Raw genomic sequence first — 21,080 nt, 5'->3', positions numbered from 1 at the left:
TTTCCAAGGAAACCAGAACTTTCCACTTCAAGACTCATTTAGAATAGAGACATCTTAAAAAACAACAAAAAGCAAACAAACAAACAAACAAACAAAAAAACACTTTAGTGGCCAGCAAGATTGCTCAGGGGGTAGATGTGCTTGCCACTAAGTCTGACTCAGCTCCATCAGTGAGGTCACACAGGGAAAGAAGAAGAGACCAACTCCTGAAAGGTGTTCTCTGACCTCCACACATATGAGCTGTGGCATATGCGTATTGGACCATACACTTACATAAATAAGTATAAAACCGTAATGAAAGGATAGGGGGTTGTCATTTATTAGCAACAGCTGTGCAATGGTGGTCTACATGACCATAAGAAATGGGTATTTTACCTTCTCCTACTCAGCATCTTTGAGAAGTAATACAAAACATTTTTCTAGTATTCAAGACCAACTGTGTGATGTATTGAAGAGGAAGTTTTGAAAGAAGACTTTTTTTTTTTTTTTTTTGAGACAGGGTTTCTCTGTGTAGCCCTGGCTGTCCTGGAACTCACTCTGTAGACCATGCTGGCCTCGAACTCAGAAATCTGCCTGCCTCTGCCTCCCAAGTGCTGGGATTAAAGGCGTGCGCCACCACTGCCCGGCAAAAGAAGACTTTTTTACAATTAAGTATATGTGTGTCTCTATGAGTGGGTATATGCATGTGAGTACAGTTCCCACAGAGACCAAAAGAGGGCATGGGATTCCCCTATGGCTGCAGTTGTGAATGCCTGACCTGGGTGCTGGGACCCTAACTCCAGCCCTTTGCAAGATCAGTATGCACTCTTAACTGCTGAGCCAGTTCTTCAGACCCAAGATGAACATTTTGAATGTTAACACAGAACACACTTTATAATTACTTGCAACTTAAACTCTCCTATTACTTCCGGGTGTGATGAAGATGCCTTTAATGCCAGCACTCGTGAGTCAAAATATCTCTGTGAGTTCAAGGTCAGCCTGGATTATCCAGTGAGACCCCCCCACAAGACAAACCAAAAACAAAACAAACTCCCATAACTGAGAAACCCTAAGCAGTTCTGTTGAGCAAATGGCTATTTAGACGGACCTTCTCCTTTGAGTTAGGTCTCAAACTCCCAACAAATGGTTGAGGTGCCTTTTTCACAGATTAAAGCAGACCTGGCTGCCCTGTTCCCCCAGCATCCCTCAGTCCCTCCCTGTTACAGGGTTGGCTGGCATAATCCACCCCCTGAACCTTCCAGCCCAGGTGCTGAGCTGCCCTTCTGGGGTCCTTCCTTATATAATCCATCCATTTTGACTCTGCTGGTCATTTTCACTTTTTTTCCCCCCTTTACCTTCCTGGCCTGTTGGTTTTCTTGGTCTCCTCTCTCTCCTCATATGGCTGGCTCAGGGTCCTGTTCATTCAAACTGTTGGTGCAGGCAGATTGTAGAGATAAACAGAACCCTGATATTCCTCATAAAATAAGGAGTCATCAGAACCTGGTACGCTATTGTCCACTGTTGTTTTTAATATTTGGGACACTGCCAGCGCCGGAAGCTCCTGGGAGTCTGAGCGGGTCAGATGTCTTGGTGGCCTCAACATGAAACAGCTTTACAGAGCAGAGCAATGGCAGCACCCCGCAGGCGTTGCCCCAGTCTAGCGTCCATGGAGATGGACGCGGAAAGCCCTTGCGCATGCGTACTTCAAGAGCCCAGGACACCCGAGATTGGGCGGGGCGAGCTCAGAGTGCGCCTGCGCACTGCCCTCTGTCGCTGTGTGAGCCGCAGTCTCTGGATCGCTAAGGTGTTGCGGTAGTCTGTGGCCAGCCTCGCCCCCAAACCCGGTGTTGTTGGGCTGCATCCGGAGCAGGGACGTTGGCGGAGCACCGGACGCGGCCACCATGCCGGTGAGGAAAGACAGTCGGCCACGGGGGCTTCGGCTCATCGCGTCGGCCCTGCTCGGGGGCGCGGCCGTTGCCATAGAAGCGCGCGGCGGGCGGGGCAGGGTGGCCGGCCGTAAGGCCTCGGAGGAAAAGGGCGGTGGGGCGGCGGGGCTGGGGTCCGAGCGCATCGGGGGCCGCCCGGGACCCGCCCAGTCGCCCCGGAACGCGTTGCATCTCGCCAGGCCTGCGCTGCCAGACAGAAAAGCACCGCGCGGACAGTGGAGGCTTGGTGGCTGCGCGTGGCCACCATGGTCTTGCGGATGCTCGGAACCCCAGGGTCTACGCTCTGGCCCCCTACTTCCCTGGGTATAAGCTGTCATTCCGAGCGGGCACCTTAGCTTATGGTGCAGAATGTAACCTGTAGGTGTCTTTGTGCGAGTATGCGGTGGCGATTTGGTTCCCTACTAGGATTTCACGGATTGTTATCGTGCCATAATAAGGGGGTGGTTGTAAGTCCCATTGGAGAAGACTTGAGCCATGGTAGATTATATATTGGTTATGGGGCCTTCGATGGTTATTTACAGTGTCTGGGCCCTTAGTTCCTACACATTTAAACTTTCCTTCTTGGGGTTTTTATCAAGGCAAAATAAATTAATGCACAGGACACTTGAAGGACAGGGCTTGCCATTTAGCACAAAATGCTCAGTGTTTGTTTATATTTATTGCTTTCAGGGTATCCATTCAATATAGATTGCGCACTAGCCGTATATATGTTAACTATGCTGGCGGTAAGGTTGTGCTAGGTGTTTTTAATTCAATTTTTATTTTATGTGTATGAGTGTTTGCATGTATGTATGTATGTGTACCACGTGCCAGGGGAAGGTAGAAGAGGGCATGGAACTATTTGGAACTGGAGTTAAAAGCAGTAGTAAGCTGCCATGTGGGTGCTGGAAACTCAGCCCAGGTCCTCTTTAAGGTCCTCTGTAAGCGCTCTTAACCACTGACCCATCTCTCCAGCCTCACGTACCAACGTTTTGACTTTGGAGAAGAGGTGAAAACCATATACATTAACAGAGAAAAGACAGCCTTAATAAATGAAGTGGGTAATCTGCATATGGCAGAAATTGGATCTGATGAATTGGAAAAGGTTTCCATAAAGGAATGCTGGCCTACAGATAACAGATCTACTTTTGTTTTCAAAAGACTTAAATTGCTATATTTGTGAAGTTTCTCAGTTTTAGCAGCTGACTAAAATACTTAAGAATGCTTTGAGCCAGCTGGCCAACACTTTGAAAGGTTGAGGGAGGAGGATTTAGAGTTTAAGGTTGGTCGAGCAGTGGTGGCACCTTTAAACCCAGCACTTGGGAGGCAGAGGCTGACGGATGTCTGTGAGTTCAAGGCTAGCCTGGTCTATGGAGTAAGTTCCAGGAGAGCCAAGGCTACACATAGAAATCCTGTCTCAAGTTCAAAGCTATCCTTGGCTTCATAAAGAATTCTAGGCTGCCCTGTGCTTCATGGAACCCAGTATCAGAGCAAAACAAAAATACTTTGAGGCAAATAAAAGGATTCTATGGGTTGAATTCAGACCCTTGATTCCTTGTTTGGATCTCAGATGAATATACCATGACAGACATCAGTCAAGGAGCAGCCCAGAGTCAAAATGTATTCTTTAAAAGCTCTCTCTCAGAGTCTAAATAAAAAAATAGCATCTGACCTAGTCAGAGAAGCGTTCCCATGGGAAGTGGCTGCTGAGCTGAAAACTGAAGGATAGATAGATGTCACCTAAGTGAAGAAGGGCATGAGGAATGTTGTAGGCAGAAGGACTCGAGGGAAGTCCGCAGGGAAGACAAGATGACGAAACTCGATGAGAGGAGGAAGAGTATTTGGTAAGGCCTAGAGGCTTTTCTGTACCTCCTAAACATGTTTGGCTTGTCATCTGGGGAAATTTTTACATTGGGGAATAATGTGATTTGATTTGTGTTTATACCATCATGTAAGAGGGCAGACGGAAGGGCGGTTTCATTAGATTCAGGAGCGAACGGAGGTAGGCGACGAACGCAGGCCCAGGTGATGTTACCTAGCCTAGGGTGATGAAGGCCAAACTGGAGAGAAACATATTGATGACAATCCTAGGTTCTTTGTCATGTAAAATTTTGACAATCAAAACTTTATATAAACGTTCATAAGACATTTTTCTCTGTATGTCATTGGCCTTCTCTGTCCTTAACTTGTCTTGGGTGGAGAGGAAAGCTGTATATGGAGGTATCACATGGTAAAAATCTTACAGATGCATTCTAGGAAATGAAATTAGATGTCATGGGAGAGCAAGAGACAAGGTGTCACTATATTATATAAGCTGGTCACAAACTCACAGAGATCCATCTGCCTCTGCCTCCAAGAGTTCAGGAGTTCTAGTATCAAAGGTATGTACCGCAGTACTGGGCTTCACCTCATAGATTTTTTTTAAAAAGATTTATTTATTTTATTTATATGAGTACACTGTAGCTATCTTCAGAGTGCATCCGATCCCATTACAGACAGTTGTAAACCACCATGTGGTTGCTGGGAATTGAATTCAGGACCTCTGGAAGAACAGCCAGTGCTCTTAACCACTGAGCCATCGCTCCAGTCCGACCTCATAAATTCTTAGTAAAGCTTGTCAAGCACTTCACGTGTGGGTTTTTTTTTTGTTTGTGTGTGTGTTTGTTTGTTTGTTTTTCCAGGCAGGAGCTTCAGGTGTTGTGGATGTTGAGCTAATGCCTTGTATACTCGCTCATTTTCTCCACTTAAAGCATTTGCTTCCGATGTAAATTAGTTTTGTCTTCCCTCTTTTGTACTGCAAAAGAAACAGTCTCCGTCTGTATACCTATAAACCCTTCCTGCATATGTAGAGACCTTGAATCGCATCTATCCGAGGCTTGTCAAGTCTTAGCACATCCAGGATGCTGGGGTGGAGAAGTAGACTTTTCTTACTATATTTAGAGCAAAAGGAATGTTCTTTTCACTCTTTGTAAACACTGTCTCCACCAGATCAATAAGTCGGAGAAGCCGGAAAGCTGCGATAACGTGAAGGTGGTGGTTAGGTGCCGGCCTCTCAATGAAAGAGAGAAGTCAATGTGCTATAGACAGGCCGTCAGCGTGGATGAAATGAGGGGAACTATCACCGTCCATAAGACCGATTCCTCCAACGAACCTCCAAAGACGTTTACTTTCGATACTGTTTTTGGACCAGAAAGTAAACAACTTGATGTGTATAACTTAACTGCAAGACCAATTATTGATTCTGTTCTGGAAGGCTACAATGGTGAGTGACTGTGCAGCTTGCTTTTATTGTTGCATAAGTAATGCCCGGTAAAATCGGTAATTTCCATATCGCAACTACAGCTTGATGAGCTATGGTAACATAGATGGTTGTGAGGCCTCACCCAGGTCCTGTTCTAGAACACTGATGTCATCCTCCAGCGTTCCTTTCCACCCTCTTGCAGCCCCCACCTGCATCCATTGACCTGCCATCGCATCACTGTAGTTTTGTCCTTTTAAAAATGCATTTAAATGACATCACAAAATGCCATCTTATGTGTAGGAGTATATTGCCTTCATGTAGGTCTGTGCTTGTTCCACATGCTTACAGTGGAAGTCAGAGAGGGTGGGCAGTCCTGGGACTGGAGTTCCAGGGTTCTGAGCGACCATGTAGGGTTGGTGCTGAGAATCCAACCTGGGGCCTCAAGAGAGCAGCCACTGCTCTTAACTCCTGAGCCGCCTCTCCAGCCCATAAAATGCTACCTTTTAAAAAGCGGGTTTATTTCTCTTTGTGTAATGTTTTGAACTTACCTGACTTCATCAGTAACTTTGTGACTTGAGAAAAAAAAAGGTGTATTCTTATATATGTGTATGAGTGAGTGTTTGCCTGTAAGTAATGTGGACCATGTGCGTGCCTGGTGCCCTCCGAGGCCATAAGAAGGCTTTGGATTTGTGAGCCACCATGTGGGTTCTAGGAACTGTATCTAGGTCCTGTGGAAGAGTGTAAAGGCTTTTAATTGCCAAGCCATCTCTCCAGCCCCTATCTTATTTTATTTTATTTTGGATGGTTGGTTTTGTTTTGTTTTTTTTAAAGATGATTTCTCTCTGTAGCTCTGGCTGTCTTTTGTAAATCAGGCTGACCTCAAGAGGTCTCCCTATCTTCCTGCCTTTGCCTCCAGGTGCTGAGAGAGAGAGAGAGAGAGAGAGAGAGAGAGAGAGAGAGAGAGAGAGAGAGAGAGAGTGTGAGAGTGTGTGTGTGTGTGTTTTAACTGCTGAATTGTGTTGCTTGCCACTGCACCTAGTTTATTGTGTATGTATGTGTGTTTTAACTGCTAAATTGTGTTGCTTTATTGAGTCAGGGTCTCATATAATCCAGGTTAAATAACCTTAAATTTGTTAGTAGTTAAGGCTATCCTTAAACTCTTGAACTCCTTCCTGTTTCTCTAGCCTCCACTTCTGAACTGTATTCCATTGTATGTGTGTAACACGCTGCTCGTTTACCAGTGGATTGAAGTCTAGATTTTTGTTTGATAAATAATGCTGATGTATGCCTTTGTAAAGATGTAAAGTTTGTCTTGGATAGCTACCTAGAAACTGGATTGTCATATGGTAAATGCCTTTGTAAAGATGTAAATTTTGTCTTGGATACCTACCTAGAAACTGGATTGTCAAATGGTAAGAGTGTGTGTGTGTGTGTGTGTGTGTGTGTGTGTATGTGTGTGTGTGTATCTCCAGTTGTTCCAGCATTGTGCCTTTGATTTCAGCACTTGGGAGCAGAGGCAGGCAGATCTCTGAGTATAAAATAGTGTTTAAATCCTCGATTGACAGAGAGTATTGAGTCTTCCATTTCATTACCATGACTATGTCTTGCTCGCTTAAACTCTTTCACTTCTTTTAATAGTTTTACATTATTCTTATGAACTTAAGAAATTCCTTATGGGGGAACATGTGAGCCCCAGCATGGTATTCACGTAGCAATCAGAAGACACTTGTGGGAGTCATTCCTGCCTTCCTGAAATCAAACTCAATGTCTTACCTACTCAGCCATCTCTCTTGCCAACTTCTTGGCATTTTGTCATGAATAGAATTCTCTGCATAATTTTATATTGGAATTAAGTATTGTTATTAATACACAGAAATACATTTGATATTTAAATAATTTTTATTAAGTTAAAAATTTAAGTGACATCAATCCAGTCATTGTTTACAGTGTAGGATTAATATGTTCCAGTGGATCTCGGGGTACAGACTGCCACCACCTCCTGCTGTTAGACTGTTTCCAGCAACTCAAGAGGGAATCTAGGTTTCAGTCACTTCAGTCCACTCAACACCACTGCTCTGATGGAGTTTCCTGCTCTGGCATTTCATAAAAGTGGCTCACATTCTGCAGTCTTTTATCTGACTTCTTTCATTAAGCACAGTGTTTCCTGTGCTCATTCTTATGTAGAGTGTATCAGTATTCAATTCACTCACTCATTCATTCATTCATTCATTCATTTATTCATTCATGTCATCACCCAGTAGTATTCCCGTGTATAGATACTTTTTGTTTGTACATTCCTCTGTTGAACATTTGGGCTGTGGTTACTTTCTAGCTAACCATTAGGAGTAATGTTTAGCATATTCTTGTACAAGCTTTTAGCTTTTCTGAACATACACACCTAGGAGTAGAGTTGCTGAGTCATGGGGTTACTTTCTTTGACCTTTTGAAGAACTGCCAACGTGTATTTCACAGTGACATCACCATTTCACATTCCTACCAGCAATGTGAGCGGTCCAGTTTCTCCGTTCCCTTGCCAGCATCTGTTACCATCATTTTGGTATTAGCATCCCAAAGACACAAAGTGCTGTCTCATATCGACCTCATTTCTGCAACCTTGCTAAACTTAACAATTCTTGTCACATTTTAGTGTTTGCCCCGGGTTAGGGGGTGGAAATCAAAATCTAGACCTTTATGCTTTAAAAAAAAAAATTCTCCAGGATTTTCTACATGCATAATTACATTGTCTGCCAGTAAAGACAGTTTTTACTTTTCTTTGCAGTCTTTTGCCTTTAATCTACTTTTGTTGCCTGAAACCCTCGCCAGAAAATTCAATAAATGTAGAGCATAATTGGAGAGAGCAAGTGTCCTGCTCCTGCTTTGACTGTGAATCTCATGTTAGCTGTAGGTTCCCACACACATTCTCAGCCAGACTGAAGAAGCACCTCTCTTCTAGTTCAGTTTGCTCACAGGTGTTTGTTTTGCTTATCTGTCTGTCTGTCCTTTCTTGCAGGAATGTAATATTACATATTTTCAAATGCAGTTTTGTTCTTTTGAAGTTTGTCACTAGGTTTTTATACATGACGCCAGCTTTGTCACTTTATTGTTCTATCAAATATTGTTACGTTTGATTTGCCAAATTATTATTTAAAATTTTGTGTTCACGAGAGAGATAAAACAGAGTTTTCTGGAAATGTCTTTTTCTAGTTTACGTATCAGGATGATGCTAGCTTGTTTTCTTTCTTTCTCTTTTGGTTTTTTGAGACAGGGTTCCTCTGTGTCATTTCTCTTTGGCTTTGTCTCTGTTTTATTTTCTGCTTGTTTGTTTGAAACAGGGACTCTCCCTCCATTTCCTGGCTGTCCTGGAACTCACTCTGTAGACCAGGCTGTCGTGGGACTCACAGAGATTCACCTGCCTTGCCTCTGCATGCCGGAATTAAAGGCAACAGTTGTCATTTTAATCAAGAAGGGTTTCTCTGTTCTGGAAGCTCCAATAACCTTTCTCACCCCTTCGTGATGACCCGAGCCTTCCCTTCCCTGGCTGGGCTGACTAGAAGTTTATACTTTGGCTATTTTTCACTTTTCTTGTGTTGTCTCATATTTTCTGTCCTTTTTGTTGTTGTTGCTATGATTTTATTTGCTTCTTTTTTCTGACTTTGGATTTGCTCTTTCTGCTTTATTTTCTGTTTGTTTATTTGAAATGGACTTTATATAGCCCAGGCTGTCCTAGAACTTGCTATGTAGACCAACCTGGCCTAGAACTGAGACTCTTCTGCCTTCCAAGTACTGGGATTAAAGGCATGCCGCCCTGCTATGCCTCACCTCTGTTTTTTTAAGGTGGGAACTGGGGTCAGGGTTTGGAGACTTTTCACCCTTCCCATAGAGAAGTTTAGTGACATGCCCCGCCCCCACTGCTTCAGTGTCATCTAAAAGACTTCCATATACAGACCATGATTTCACTTACACCCATTTCAGAGTGCTTTCTGTTTTACTCTGTGTGTGTGTGTGTGTGTGTGTGTGTGTTCGTGCACATTTATGTATTTGCACCTTCATGTGTGTGTCCGTGTGCCTGGGACCCTCTGCCCACACCTGCCCAGTGCTTGATCCAAGCATTGCCATCACCTCTGGCTTTTTATGTTGCGATTGAATTCAGGTCCTGTGTGGCAAGCATTTTACCAGTTGACCGGTCCGTCCTCAGCGCCTTGGTGGCCTCTGACCCTCTCCCTGTGTGTGTTATTAGATGTCTTGAGGTTGTCCCAGAGGTTCTTCTTTAGATTCTTGCCAAATTTTCACTTTAGCAAACCTACTTCATGGGATTAGAGTCTTATGAGGTTTATGGAGACTTGTTTCTTTCCTGGAATGTAATTTATCATTAAATGCTTTATGTATATTTGAAAAGGTTGTGTGTTCTGCTGTTGGAGCAGAGGTGTTAACCTCTTTTAGTCAGTTGGTTTGCTGGTGTGTTCAGCTCTTCTATCAATTATTGAGAAATCTCTGAGTACATTTTCAGAATTTGCCTTTTTAAAAAACATTAAAAAAAAAAGTTTATGTATGTTTCAGACACACCAGAAGATGGTTGTGAGCCACCATGTGGTTGCTGGGAATTGAAGGACCTCTGGAAGAGCAGTCAGTGTTCCTAACCGCAGAGCCATCTCTCCAGCCCTACCCCCACCCCTTTCTTTTAGACAGGGTTTAACTCTGCACCCTGGTTGGCCTTGAACTCAGTGCTGGGGTTAGTAAACATGTGGACTACCTTGCTGTGCTTCCCATTTCTTCCTTACATTTTGGAGCTCTGTGAGAAGTAGAGATGGTTAGGATTTTTTGTTATCTTGGTGACTTTTTTATTGTGAAGTTATTCTTTCTGGTTTGGGATTATCTGCATTTGAGTAATGTAAGCATAATCTTTGCACAGTGCACATAAATTTCACTCCAACAACTCAGCTAGACAATTAAGGAGGCTCCGCCACCAAAGGACCATGCTCTCTCTGCAGCCCTCTCCTCAGACTCTGGTGTCGTTCTGGGGATCCCATAGGAAGTCAGCTGTTCTCTATCTGTGTCCCTCTCTGGTTCTATGACTTGGGTTTGTTCTTTGCCAAGCTCTGTGTTTGACCCCATGCAGGAGGCATTAGCCTGGCTGCTGTAGGCGGAGGAATCCGGGTGAGTGAGGCCCAGCCTCAGTCCTCAGGCGAGACTGAAGAGCCTGCAGAAGCCTCCCACTCGTACACCCACCAAGGCCCCGGCCAGTTCCTGGCTTTCAGCAGAAGAGAGTTTCCTCAGGGTGTCAGGAACATGGACACCTGAATTTCATTTGTTTTTTTGTTTTTCTCTCTACATAGCCCTAGCTATCCTAGAACTCACTGTGTAGACTAGGCTGGCCTTGAAAATCACGGAGAGCCACCTGCCTCTGCCTCCTGTCTGCTGGTGCTACAGGTGTATGCTACCACACCTGAATTAGATTGTTTTTTTAACTAATTGTTTTGAAAACTGTTGCTTTCAGGGGTTTTTTTTTTCTACTTTCAATTCTAACCAGGATGGCTAATACAGTCCTTGATAATCAATCTTGCTTGGAATCAAAAGTGTTCCTGCTGTAATTTTGAGTTAACAGAATAAATACTGTGAAGAATGGTATATTAGTCAGGGTTCTCTAGAGTCACAGAACTTATAGGTAGTCTTTATATAGTAAAGGAATTTATTGATGACTTACAGCCTGCAGTCCAACTCCCAACAATGGTCAGTAGCGGCTGTGAATGGAAGTCCAAGGATCTAGCAATTGCTCAGACCCACAGGGCAAGCAGGTGAAGAAGAGAGAGAAAGAGAGCATTCCTTCTTCCAATGTCCTTATGTAGTCTCCAGCAGAAGGTGTAGCTCAGATTAAAGGTGTGTACCACCACAACTTTAATCCCAGATGACCTTGAACTCGGAAATCTCCCTGTCTTAATCTTCTGGAATTTATAACCACTATGCCTCAAGATCTCCATGCCGAGATCCAGGTCAGAAACTTGTATCTCCCAGCCTCCAGATTAGGGTCACTGGGGAACCTTCCAAATCTGGATTGTAGTTCATTCCAAATATAGTCAAGTTGACAACCAGGAATAGCCACTACAAGTGGTGTTTGACTATTAGGAGTTTGTACCTATTTTCCATTGTCTTGTGCTGACTCTAGAAATTGTGGTAAGTGTAGGACAATTTGGAAGAGATAATACTTAGGAATGATGGAATACAGTGCAATTCATTCTCCAATACTAATGTAATCTTGGTGTAATGTTTAGGGTTTGCAAGGGTAGTTACTAATCTTTACCTGTTTTAAAATAGTGTTGGTTAGATTCAGTGATGCATGCCTATACCAGCTACTTGGAAGGCCAAGATAGGAAGATCCCCTAAGCCAGGAGTTCAAGATTGGCCTGGGAAACATAGCAAGACCCTACGTCAAGAAATAATAATAGACTGTATTTTTAGTTCAGTTTAGGTTCACAGCAAAATCAACAGCAAAGTATAGACCTCTCTGATGGAATCCAGTGTAGTGTGTGCAGAGCATTCTCAGTGCAGCTGTCCCCGTCAGAGCCCAATGCATTGAAACCGGGGTGCTGGGATGCCATACTGTCGTCTCTCAGAACCTGTCATCCATATTCAGGGCCACTCTGCAGAGTCCTGGCCAGCCACTCCAGCTCTGTAACTGGCCACGTCTCCACAGTGTCCTGGCACTTGGCGCCACAGTGATCTGGAGGCCGCAGCTCTGACAGGATGGTCACACTGGCTTCACCGTGAGCTAGTGTGATCAGGGTCCTTTGAGTCTCTGCTCTCTGTGGGTCCATCCTCAGTTTCCATCTCTTTCTCCCGTCCTGGGTCTTCAGTTCCTAGGAGTCTCCCTCCGTCCTCCTCGCCACCTTCTGGTTCTTGGACCTTTTGCATCTTAGTGTAAGCTCTCCTCTTGTGGAGAGAATTTCTTGACCTCTCTTCTTCCTTCTCTGCCACCCCCTGCCTGGTTTATGTTCGTACTTCTGTCTCGATTTGTTTCTCCACCATAAGACCAGGGTTTGTATTTTTGTCCTTGGTGCCTGGTCCCATGTCATGCTTAGGTATGTGTGGGGAGTACTTGTTAAATGGGTAGGTACATTTAAGAAATATGAGTCATAACCAGTTGCCTATAGTAATGATCACTTTTCTAGTTAATAGTATTTTACAACTGCTACTTTAGACAGTTTCTTTTAAAATAGTGAGTTATTTTAGGATTAAAAAGAAGAAAATACCATTTTATCAATATTCTCAACCAGCTATGTGTTGATTACTTGATGTTAGTAGCTTCGTTTGATTCTTACTGTTGATGTGTGGAACAAGTCATCTCTCTCTTGTGTTATCTCTGGGAAGTTAACCTAAGGTCAAATGGCTAAAGAGTTCCAGGTGTGATGGGCTCAGACCACTGCTCCTGCTCTGAGGTCTGCGCTGCAGTCTTTTGCAGAATTAATTACAACATGAATTTTCTTTTCTTTTCTTTTCTCTTCTGTTCTTTTCTTTTTCTTTCTCTTCTCTTCTGTCCTGTCCTGTCTTTTCTTTTCTATTTTTTTGAGACAGGATTTCACTGTGTAGCCCTGGCCAGCCTGTAACTCACTATGTAGACCAGTCTGGCCTCAAAATCTCAGAAACCCCTTTGCCTCTCACCATGCCCAGACATGTAAGCATTTGGCATTAGGGCTGAGGATGCTTTCTAAAGATTATCAGGAGTGTTTTGTTGGTCGTGCTGCTTTAACAGTACTTGGCTTATTTGCATAACACCTGTTGTACATGCTGAGACTATACTAGAATGTTTTTAATTTTTTAAAGATAGAGTCTTACTATGTAGCCCAGGCTGCCCTAGAATGTCCCATATAGCCCAGGCTACCCTCAAACTTGCAGTGACCTCCCACCTCTTCCTGTCTACTGCTGGGATTATAGATCTGTGCCATTGTGCCCGGGTGTGGAATGCAGTTTTAATTCAGGGAATATGTTACATAACAGTGTCAGAAGCCTAATCAGACTCCAGAAGTAACCAACGGTCTGCACCATTTTCAGGGACCATCTTTGCATATGGACAGACTGGGACAGGCAAGACTTTCACCATGGAAGGCGTTCGAGCAGTACCAGGGCTCAGAGGGGTCATCCCGAACTCATTTGCTCACATATTTGGTCACATCGCAAAAGCAGAGGGCGACACAAGGTAAGAGTGCTTCGTTTCCTAATAGTGAGAGGTTCCAACTGGAAAGACCTAGAGGCATGGAAATTATAACCACCTTTCAGACATTGAGTGTTCCACCATTGTCCTTACAGGTTTTTGGTTCGAGTGTCATACTTGGAGATATATAATGAAGAAGTTCGAGACCTTTTGGGTAAAGATCAGACCCAGAGGTTAGAGGTAAGGATGGAATTAGAGTTAAAATAAAAATCGGAATAGAATGTCTGCCAAATTAAGGTTCTTTTTCTACAAAAGGTGCTTTTAAAACCCACTGCATATGTCAGTGCAGTCCCGTTTGAGCATAAGTCACCAAAGCGTGGCTGCTGAGTCAGGTGAGAACTGTGATGGATACCCTGTTCCTTCCACCAGCTTGTCCCTGAATCCATTCCCAAGTGCTCAGCAGGTAAAGGGGCTAGCCGCTGGGGCTGGCCGCTGAGCCTTGCCGCTGAGCCTTGCTGCTGAGCCTGAGCACCTGAGTTTGATCCCTGAGACCACAGGGTAGAAGGAGAGAACCATGAATTCTTTTCTTGGACTGTCCTATATTTTCTTCATGGCCCCATTACAAATAATTTTGTGTGCGGGATTCCCTTGTATGTTCTTAGGCTTTATCACCTCTGTGAGTGGAGGTGTGGTTCATAACTATACCCTACCATATATCCCGTGTGTAACAGTGGATACTCTGAGTATCTGGAACGCTTACTGTTATAAAAGTCTTAGGCATGACTTTTGTATTTTAGGTTAAAGAAAGGCCTGATGTGGGAGTATATATCAAAGATTTATCAGCATATGTAGTCAACAACGCTGATGACATGGATAGAATCATGACTCTAGGCCACAAGAACCGTAAGTGTGCTGTGTTACCGTGATGGGACGCCTGTCTGAGTGCTGGTGAAGAAGCAGATAAAATGGCTTTTGCCCTATAGAGGTTGAAGTTTAGTCTTTTATTTTATTATTACTAGTTATTGGTTTTGTTTTGTTTTTTGGAGACAGTGTTTCTCTGGGTAGCCTTGTTTATCTTGGAACTTGCTCTGTAGACCAGACTGGTCTTGAACTCACCTAGATCCACCTACCTCTGCTTCCTGAGTGCTGGGATTAAAGGCATATGCCACCACTGCCTGGCAAATTTTTTTGTTTTAAGTCCACTCATTTTATTACTATCTGGGGAATATATCTGAATGAACAGTAGCACAGATTGTTTTTCATACTGATTAAGTTTCTTTTCATTAGTACCAATCTTTTAAAAATTTTTTTTTATTTTATGTGTATTTTTTAAAAGATTTATTTATTTATTTTTATGTATGTTAGTACACCGTAGCTGTACAGATGGTTGTAAACTTTCATGTTGTTGTTGGGAATTGAATTTTTAGGACTTCTGCTCATTCCGGTCAACTCCGATCAGCCCTACTTGCTCAGTCAACCCTGCTCACTCCAGTCAATTGGCTTGCTCAGTCCCTGTTTGCTCCGGCCCAAAGATTTATTTATTATTATACATAGTACACTGTAACTGTCTTCTGACACACCAGAAGAGGGCATCAGACCTCATTACGGGTGTTTGTGAGCCACCATGTGGTTGCTGAGATTTGAACTCAGGACCTTCAGAAGAGTAGTCAGTGCTCTTACAGGCTGAGCCATCTCGCCAGCCCTTCCTTTATGTGTATGAATGTTTTGCCTGCATGTATGTAAGTGCACCACATGTATGCAGTGCCCACAAAGGACAGAAGAGGGCATCAGATCTCCTGGAATTGGAGTTACAGACAGTTGTGATGAGTTATGTGGGTTCTGGGAACCAAACCCAAGTCTGCTGGAAGAACAGTCAACACTCTGTAACTGCAGAGGCATCTCTCCAGCCTGTTTGTTTGTTTGTGACAGGCTTTCTCTATCCTCTTGCCTTTACCTCCCAAATGCTGGTATTAAATACATGTACCACCAAGCTCTCCAGTCTCTAAGGGCCAGTCTTTGAAGTAGTTTTGCTAGTTAATTTTTTGTTTTGTTTTGTTTTGTTTTCAAGACAGGTATCTCTGTGTAGCCCTGGTTGCCCTAGAACTCACTGTGTAGACCAGGCTGGCCTCAAACTCAGAAATCTGCCTGCCTCTGCCTGTGAGTGCTGGGATTAAAGGCGTGTGCCACCATCACCACTACTGGGCAAGTTAAAAGTTTGGTAGCACTTTGACTGAACACTCAGGGAGTAGGAGGTGCTTTTGATGTGTGCTTTATGGGAATGATTGCTTATTGCTTAGTCTTCCCTGGAGTCCATGGTGATTTGGGAGAGTGAGACATAGTTTAAATGCCATCTCTAGCCGGACGTGGTGGTGCACGCCTTTAATCCCAGCACTCGGGAGGCAGAAGCAGGCGGATTTCTGAGTTCGAGGCCAGCCTGGTCTACAAAGTGAGTTCCAGGACAGACAGGGCTACACAGAGAAACCCTGTCTCGAAAAACCAAAAAAAAAAAAAAAAAAAAAAAAATGCCATCTTTAAGGTCATAGAATTGCCACGTGGTGATAGGATGAGGGAGTGAACCTAGGCTCTCAGTCTGAATTAGCCGGAATCTATACTGTTTCACTCCTGTTGAAAAGAAAAGCAAAATTAAATAACATTTTCACTTTCTAGTAATTGTTTTAGATTTTTCTTCTAGAAAAGAAACATTTTACCAGGTATAATGGCTTATACCTTTAATATAAGTATTTAGGAGGTAGAGGCAGGTGGACCTCTGAATTTGAAACCAATGTTGTCCACATAGGAGTTTTAGGCCAGACAGAGCTATCTTGCCCAGGATAGCCTCAAACTTGTAATCCTCCTGCCTCAGTCTCCTATATACTAGAATTACAAAAGTGAACCTCTATCCTGTTTTAGCATGTGTTAAAATGTTTGTTTTTGTTTTTAGACACAGTCTCACACATAGCTCTGGCTGGCCTAGAACTTGATAGTAGATGAAGCAGGTTCACAGAGATGCACCTGCTTCTGCCTCCTGAGCGCAGGGATTCAAGGCATGCATGTGCCATCAGGCCCAGATCTTAGTGTCGTGAAAAGTTCCTGTGGTGTTGGCCTCTTTTGATGTTAATGGATGTAGATCTGCCTCATGTCTTCAGTGGCTGCTTAGTAACTTAGCTCTCCCAGAGTAGAGTGACAGCCTTGTACCGGGTCTTCCTGCTTCTCACCCTTTTAAACGGTATTGCACTGATTTTCCCTGCAACACCTGATGCGTGTGTGCATGTCACTCTGTAGTTTGGAGTCCCAAACATAATTCTCTAAGGAGGGTTGAGTCATCAGCAGGGTGTTGTTGTTGTTGGTTTTTTTTTGTTTTTTTTTTTTGTATCTAAATACCTTTTTTTTCTTTTATTAGATAGTTTCTTTATTTACATTTCAAATGTTATCCCCTTTCCTAGTTTCCCCTCCAAAAATCCCCTATCCCCTCCCCTGCTCTCCAGTCCACCCACTCCTGCTTCCTGGCCCAGGCATTCCCCTACACTGGGGCATAGAACCTTCACAGGACCAAGGGCCTCTCCTCCCATTGCTGACCGAGTAGGCCATCCTCTGCTACATATGCAGCTAGAGTCATGAGTCCCACCATGTGTTTTCTTTGATTGGTGGTTTAGTCCCCGGGAGCTCTCGGGTACTGGTTAGGTCATATTGTTGTTCCTCCTATAGGGCTGCAAACCCCTTCAGCTCCTTGGGTCCTTTCTCTAGCTGGCTGTGAGCATCCACTTCTGTATTTGTCTGGCACTGGCAGAGCGTGGTTTTTTTGTTTTTTTGTGATGTAATCTTTTTTTTCCCCAATAGAGAAGGTCTTGCTATGTTGCTGAGGTGGCCTGGGTCACCTGAGTTGACATGCCCTCCTGCTTTAGGCTCTTAAGTAGACACTACTATGTTCAGTTTCATAGATAGTTACAATCTTTAAATTGTAGTATTTTGGAGTGAAGTACAGAATTTTATGCTGTGATTATGTTATAATGTTAGTACTTTACAGATTCTTTGGTTATGGTGTGAATTATAAAAGAAGTATACAATGGCCAAACACAACCTGTGGTTAATAGATATAATCAGTGGCCTTGACTGTGATGAAACGACGCATTTTAAATGTTCTGGGTATTTAATTAGTTAAGCTACTCTCTGGGCTGAGGATAGCTCAGGTGGTACCGTGCTGACTTAGCACGCATAAAGCCCTTGCTCAGCTCCCAGCACTGCATAAGATAGGCATGGTGGTAGTCAACAGGTAGAGGTAGGAGACCAAAGTTTAAGGGTTGCCTGAGCTATAGCACACCCTGTCCTAACAAACAAAGTAACATAAAGGCATTGCATTAACATTGTTAAGGTTTCTTTTCTTTGTTAAAGGTTCTGTTGGTGCGACGAATATGAACGAGCACAGCTCCCGATCCCACGCCATCTTTACAATCACTATAGAGTGCAGCGAGAAAGGCGTGGACGGGAACATGCACGTCAGGATGGGCAAGCTCCACCTTGTGGATCTGGCTGTAAGTACCAGATGCTACTTAAGTTCTTCTCTGGGGTCCATTTGCCTGTTAATAAAAATTAACTCAGAGGTATGGTTACATGAAATTTCAAAGTGCTTATTATTATGGGATATCTAAAAGTATCATTATGTCACACACCATCAACATCTGTCAATCCCTCGCCAGGCTTTTTTTGTCTATTCTTACTCACTTCTTCCCTCTTTATTTTGAAGTGAATTTCAGATGTCATATGAGATATTTTAAATTACTTTAAAAAAAAAACAGAGCCATGCGGTGGTGGCACACACCTTTAATCCCAGCACTTGGGAGGCAGAGGCAGGTGGATTTCTGAGTTCCAGGCCAGCCTGGTCTTCAAAGTGAGTTCCAGGACAGCCAGGGCTATACAGAGAAACCCTGTCTCGACAAAAACAAAAAACAAAAAAACAGACTAGAAAAAGCACAATTATAAAAAAATAATTTAAAAAAATTAGGCCCTTTTTTTGGTCTGTTTATTGTTAGGGGTCAGAAAGACAAGCAAAAACTGGAGCCACAGGACAGCGCCTCAAGGAAGCTACCAAAATCAACCTTTCATTGTCTACCCTGGGCAACGTTATTTCTGCCTTGGTGGATGGAAAAAGCACTCACGTGCCATATCGGAACTCCAAACTGACACGTCTCCTGCAGGATTCCTTAGGAGGGAACTCAAAAACCATGATGGTAAGATGGCAGGGCGGTTAGTTCACAGAAGGCAGACTTAAGATCCTAACTAATGCCCATCATTGGCGTGAGTAGCACCTCACAGATCAGTCCCTCTTCCTGTGTCATACACTGTGTAAGTAATTGCCATGCTTGTATCATTTCCACACCTCTATGACTGATGCCAATTTCAAGAAGGCCAATTCATATGTGTGCTTCAAGTGTGTTTGGTAACGGCGGTGTTAGAACTGTAGAATGATTTACATTTCTAATTCAACAGTGTGCAAATATTGGGCCAGCAGATTATAATTATGATGAAACTATTAGCACCTTGCGGTATGCCAACCGTGCCAAGAACATTAAAAACAAAGCGAGAATCAATGAAGACCCAAAGGATGCTCTGCTCCGCCAGTTTCAGAAAGAAATAGAAGAGCTGAAGAAAAAGCTTGAGGAAGGTAACTTCTCACAAAGATTACTGTCAGCTGAGGCGGGCTGGGGACCACAGCATTTGCTTCCTGTCAAGCAATAGCCTCTGACATTGATATTTAAAGTATCGCTCTGTGTGTTGGACATGTGTGAGTGCAAGCACCCACAGGCCACAGTGCATTTGGGTCAGAGGATACCTGTGGGAGCCAGTTCTCTCTTGGCACTCTGATTCTAGGTCCCAAGTTGATGTCAGGCTTGCATGGCAAATATACTGCCTGCTGAGCCATTTGTTGGCCCCTAACATTGATATTTGAAAGTAATATTTCCGAGGAATATGTATTTTCTAAGAAAATGTTTTCCAGGTTGATGTCCCAAGTGAATGTGGTAAGGAACTTCCTGGTCACTTCCAGACACTCCCACACCATCCACAAGAGCTGTGGCTGGTATTAGCTCCCTGTGTGAAGGGCCTGTAGACCCAGCCTTTAGAGTCTTGGGGAAACCCAGAGAGGCCAACCTGCTGCCAATGTGTCTGGGGAAAAGCCAGATGCCGAGAAAAAGCAGAGAGAACTGCCTCGCAGATAATGGAACTGGCCATCTGTAAATGGCCACTAGGTGGCATTTATAGCCAGTTTGTTTCTGAGATACTTCACGCCCCAGTTAGTGCTGAGCACATGCCTTTATTTTGATGATTCACTTATTTTTCATATCTTTATAGATAAAATGTACATGATAAAAGTTGACATTTGACTCTGCTAGGCACCCCACATAAGGAAAAAAAATTGTGCATTGTTTGTGCTTCTGTGTTGGGCTTGTTCACAGTGTAAGGACTCAGGGCTCTTCTGTGCAGGGCCTTGTTAGAATTTCTCTCTAGCTTAGATCACTAGGATTCATCCTGCCTCCACACTCTTTTGTGTATCTATTCCTCTTTTCCGGTGTGAGTTGCTGCACCTCTTGGTTCGTGTGAATGGTGTGACTGCACATTGGATACACACATGGTCAAGTCCTTGTGCAGATGGGGCTGGGCATGTATGTGCCCAAAGGCAGTCATGCCGACCGGCAGTCATGTTGTTTGTGACAGACTTCACTTTATTGTGTCCTTCTGACCCTGTGCTCTTGATTTTATGATCTAGTTAATAGAATGATCATAAACAATAAAATGTAGGCAAAAGCATTAAAATAATAATTTTATAAATTATTTTAAAATTATTTGAGGCATGTCAAAATTTGTATAGTACAGAGGGTTTCCATCTGCCCATGTGTGGCATCACTCACATCAGAGTCTTGTTATTGAGCCCAGAAAATGCCGAGTCAGAACCACTCACCAACCTGCAGGCTACTCAGACTCTGCCTGTTTCCCTCCAGTGAGACCCTGTGTGAAATTACAGTTTATGACTGTTTGTTCTCTTTATCTTTTTGATATAGAGTCTCACTCAGTAGCTTCCAAAGACTTGTGACTTTTTAAAAACATAAATGTCAGGGCTAGAGCGATGGCTCAGTAGCTGCTTTCCTACAGGACCAGCTTTCATATTTTTAGTCCCTACACAGTGGCTTACAGCCATGTAAGCACCCATGTACATAAAATTCAAAACAAAGGTAGAAATCTTTGGCAGAAAACAGGAGAAAATGCTCCCCAAAATGATCAGAATTTTTTATAAAAGATTTATTTATTTATTTATTATATGTAAGTACACTGTAGCTGTCTTCAGACACCCCAGAAGAGATTCAGTTATCATTACAGATGGTTGTGAGCCACCATGTGGTTGCTGGGATTTGAACTCAGGGCCTTTGGAAGAGCAGTCGGTGCTCTTAACCACTGAGCCATCTCTCCAGCCCCCACAATTTTATTTTTTAAATTTTTAAAAAAGTTTTTTTTAAAGTGTATTTACTTATTTTATATGTATGTGATTACACAGTTGCTGTCTTCAGACAGAAGAGGGCATCAGATCTCATTACAGATGGTTGTGAGCCACCATGTGGTTGCAGGGAATTAAACTCAGGACCTCTGGAAGAGCAGCCAGTGCTCTTACCCACTGGGCCATCTCTCTAGCTCTTCAGATCACAATTGTAAAAAGCAAATGCTAGTTCATGATCCTTGTGTGTGCTTAAAGCTATGCTCACAGTGGATCAGATTTAACTTCTCTTTCAGTTCTGTAAAAATAAAA

General features: G+C 43.4%; 1 protein-coding gene across 5 annotated transcripts in view; it reads left to right on the top strand.

The window, feature by feature from the left end:
• The first annotated feature begins 1,736 nt into the window (after positions 1–1,736).
• Kif3a (kinesin family member 3A) overlaps positions 1,737–21,080 on the top strand; it is a 36,820-nt gene continuing 17,476 nt past the window's right edge. For 2 of the 5 annotated variants that reach the window (XM_021177116.3, XM_085830020.1), the window contains exons 1-8: positions 1,738–1,886; positions 4,893–5,166; positions 13,189–13,333; positions 13,444–13,528; positions 14,086–14,191; positions 17,678–17,817; positions 18,316–18,513; positions 18,773–18,947. In XM_021177116.3, the coding sequence (XP_021032775.1) occupies positions 1,881–1,886; positions 4,893–5,166; positions 13,189–13,333; positions 13,444–13,528; positions 14,086–14,191; positions 17,678–17,817; positions 18,316–18,513; positions 18,773–18,947 (1,129 nt within the window). In that variant the 5' untranslated portion in view covers positions 1,738–1,880. Of the gene's footprint in view, positions 1,887–2,068; positions 2,283–4,892; positions 5,167–13,188; positions 13,334–13,443; positions 13,529–14,085; positions 14,192–17,677; positions 17,818–18,315; positions 18,514–18,772; positions 18,948–21,080 lie in introns of those variants that run through there. The other 3 variants (XM_085830019.1, XM_029483857.2, XM_085830021.1) reach the window with 3 other exon arrangements.

This window comes from Mus caroli, unplaced genomic scaffold (assembly GCF_978045245.1).
Source record: "Mus caroli unplaced genomic scaffold, Mus_caroli_1 scaffold_13, whole genome shotgun sequence".
Classification (NCBI taxonomy): Eukaryota; Metazoa; Chordata; class Mammalia; order Rodentia; family Muridae; genus Mus; species Mus caroli.
Note: the sequence above shows the minus strand (reverse complement) of the source record. Positions and strands in the feature narration are given on the sequence as shown.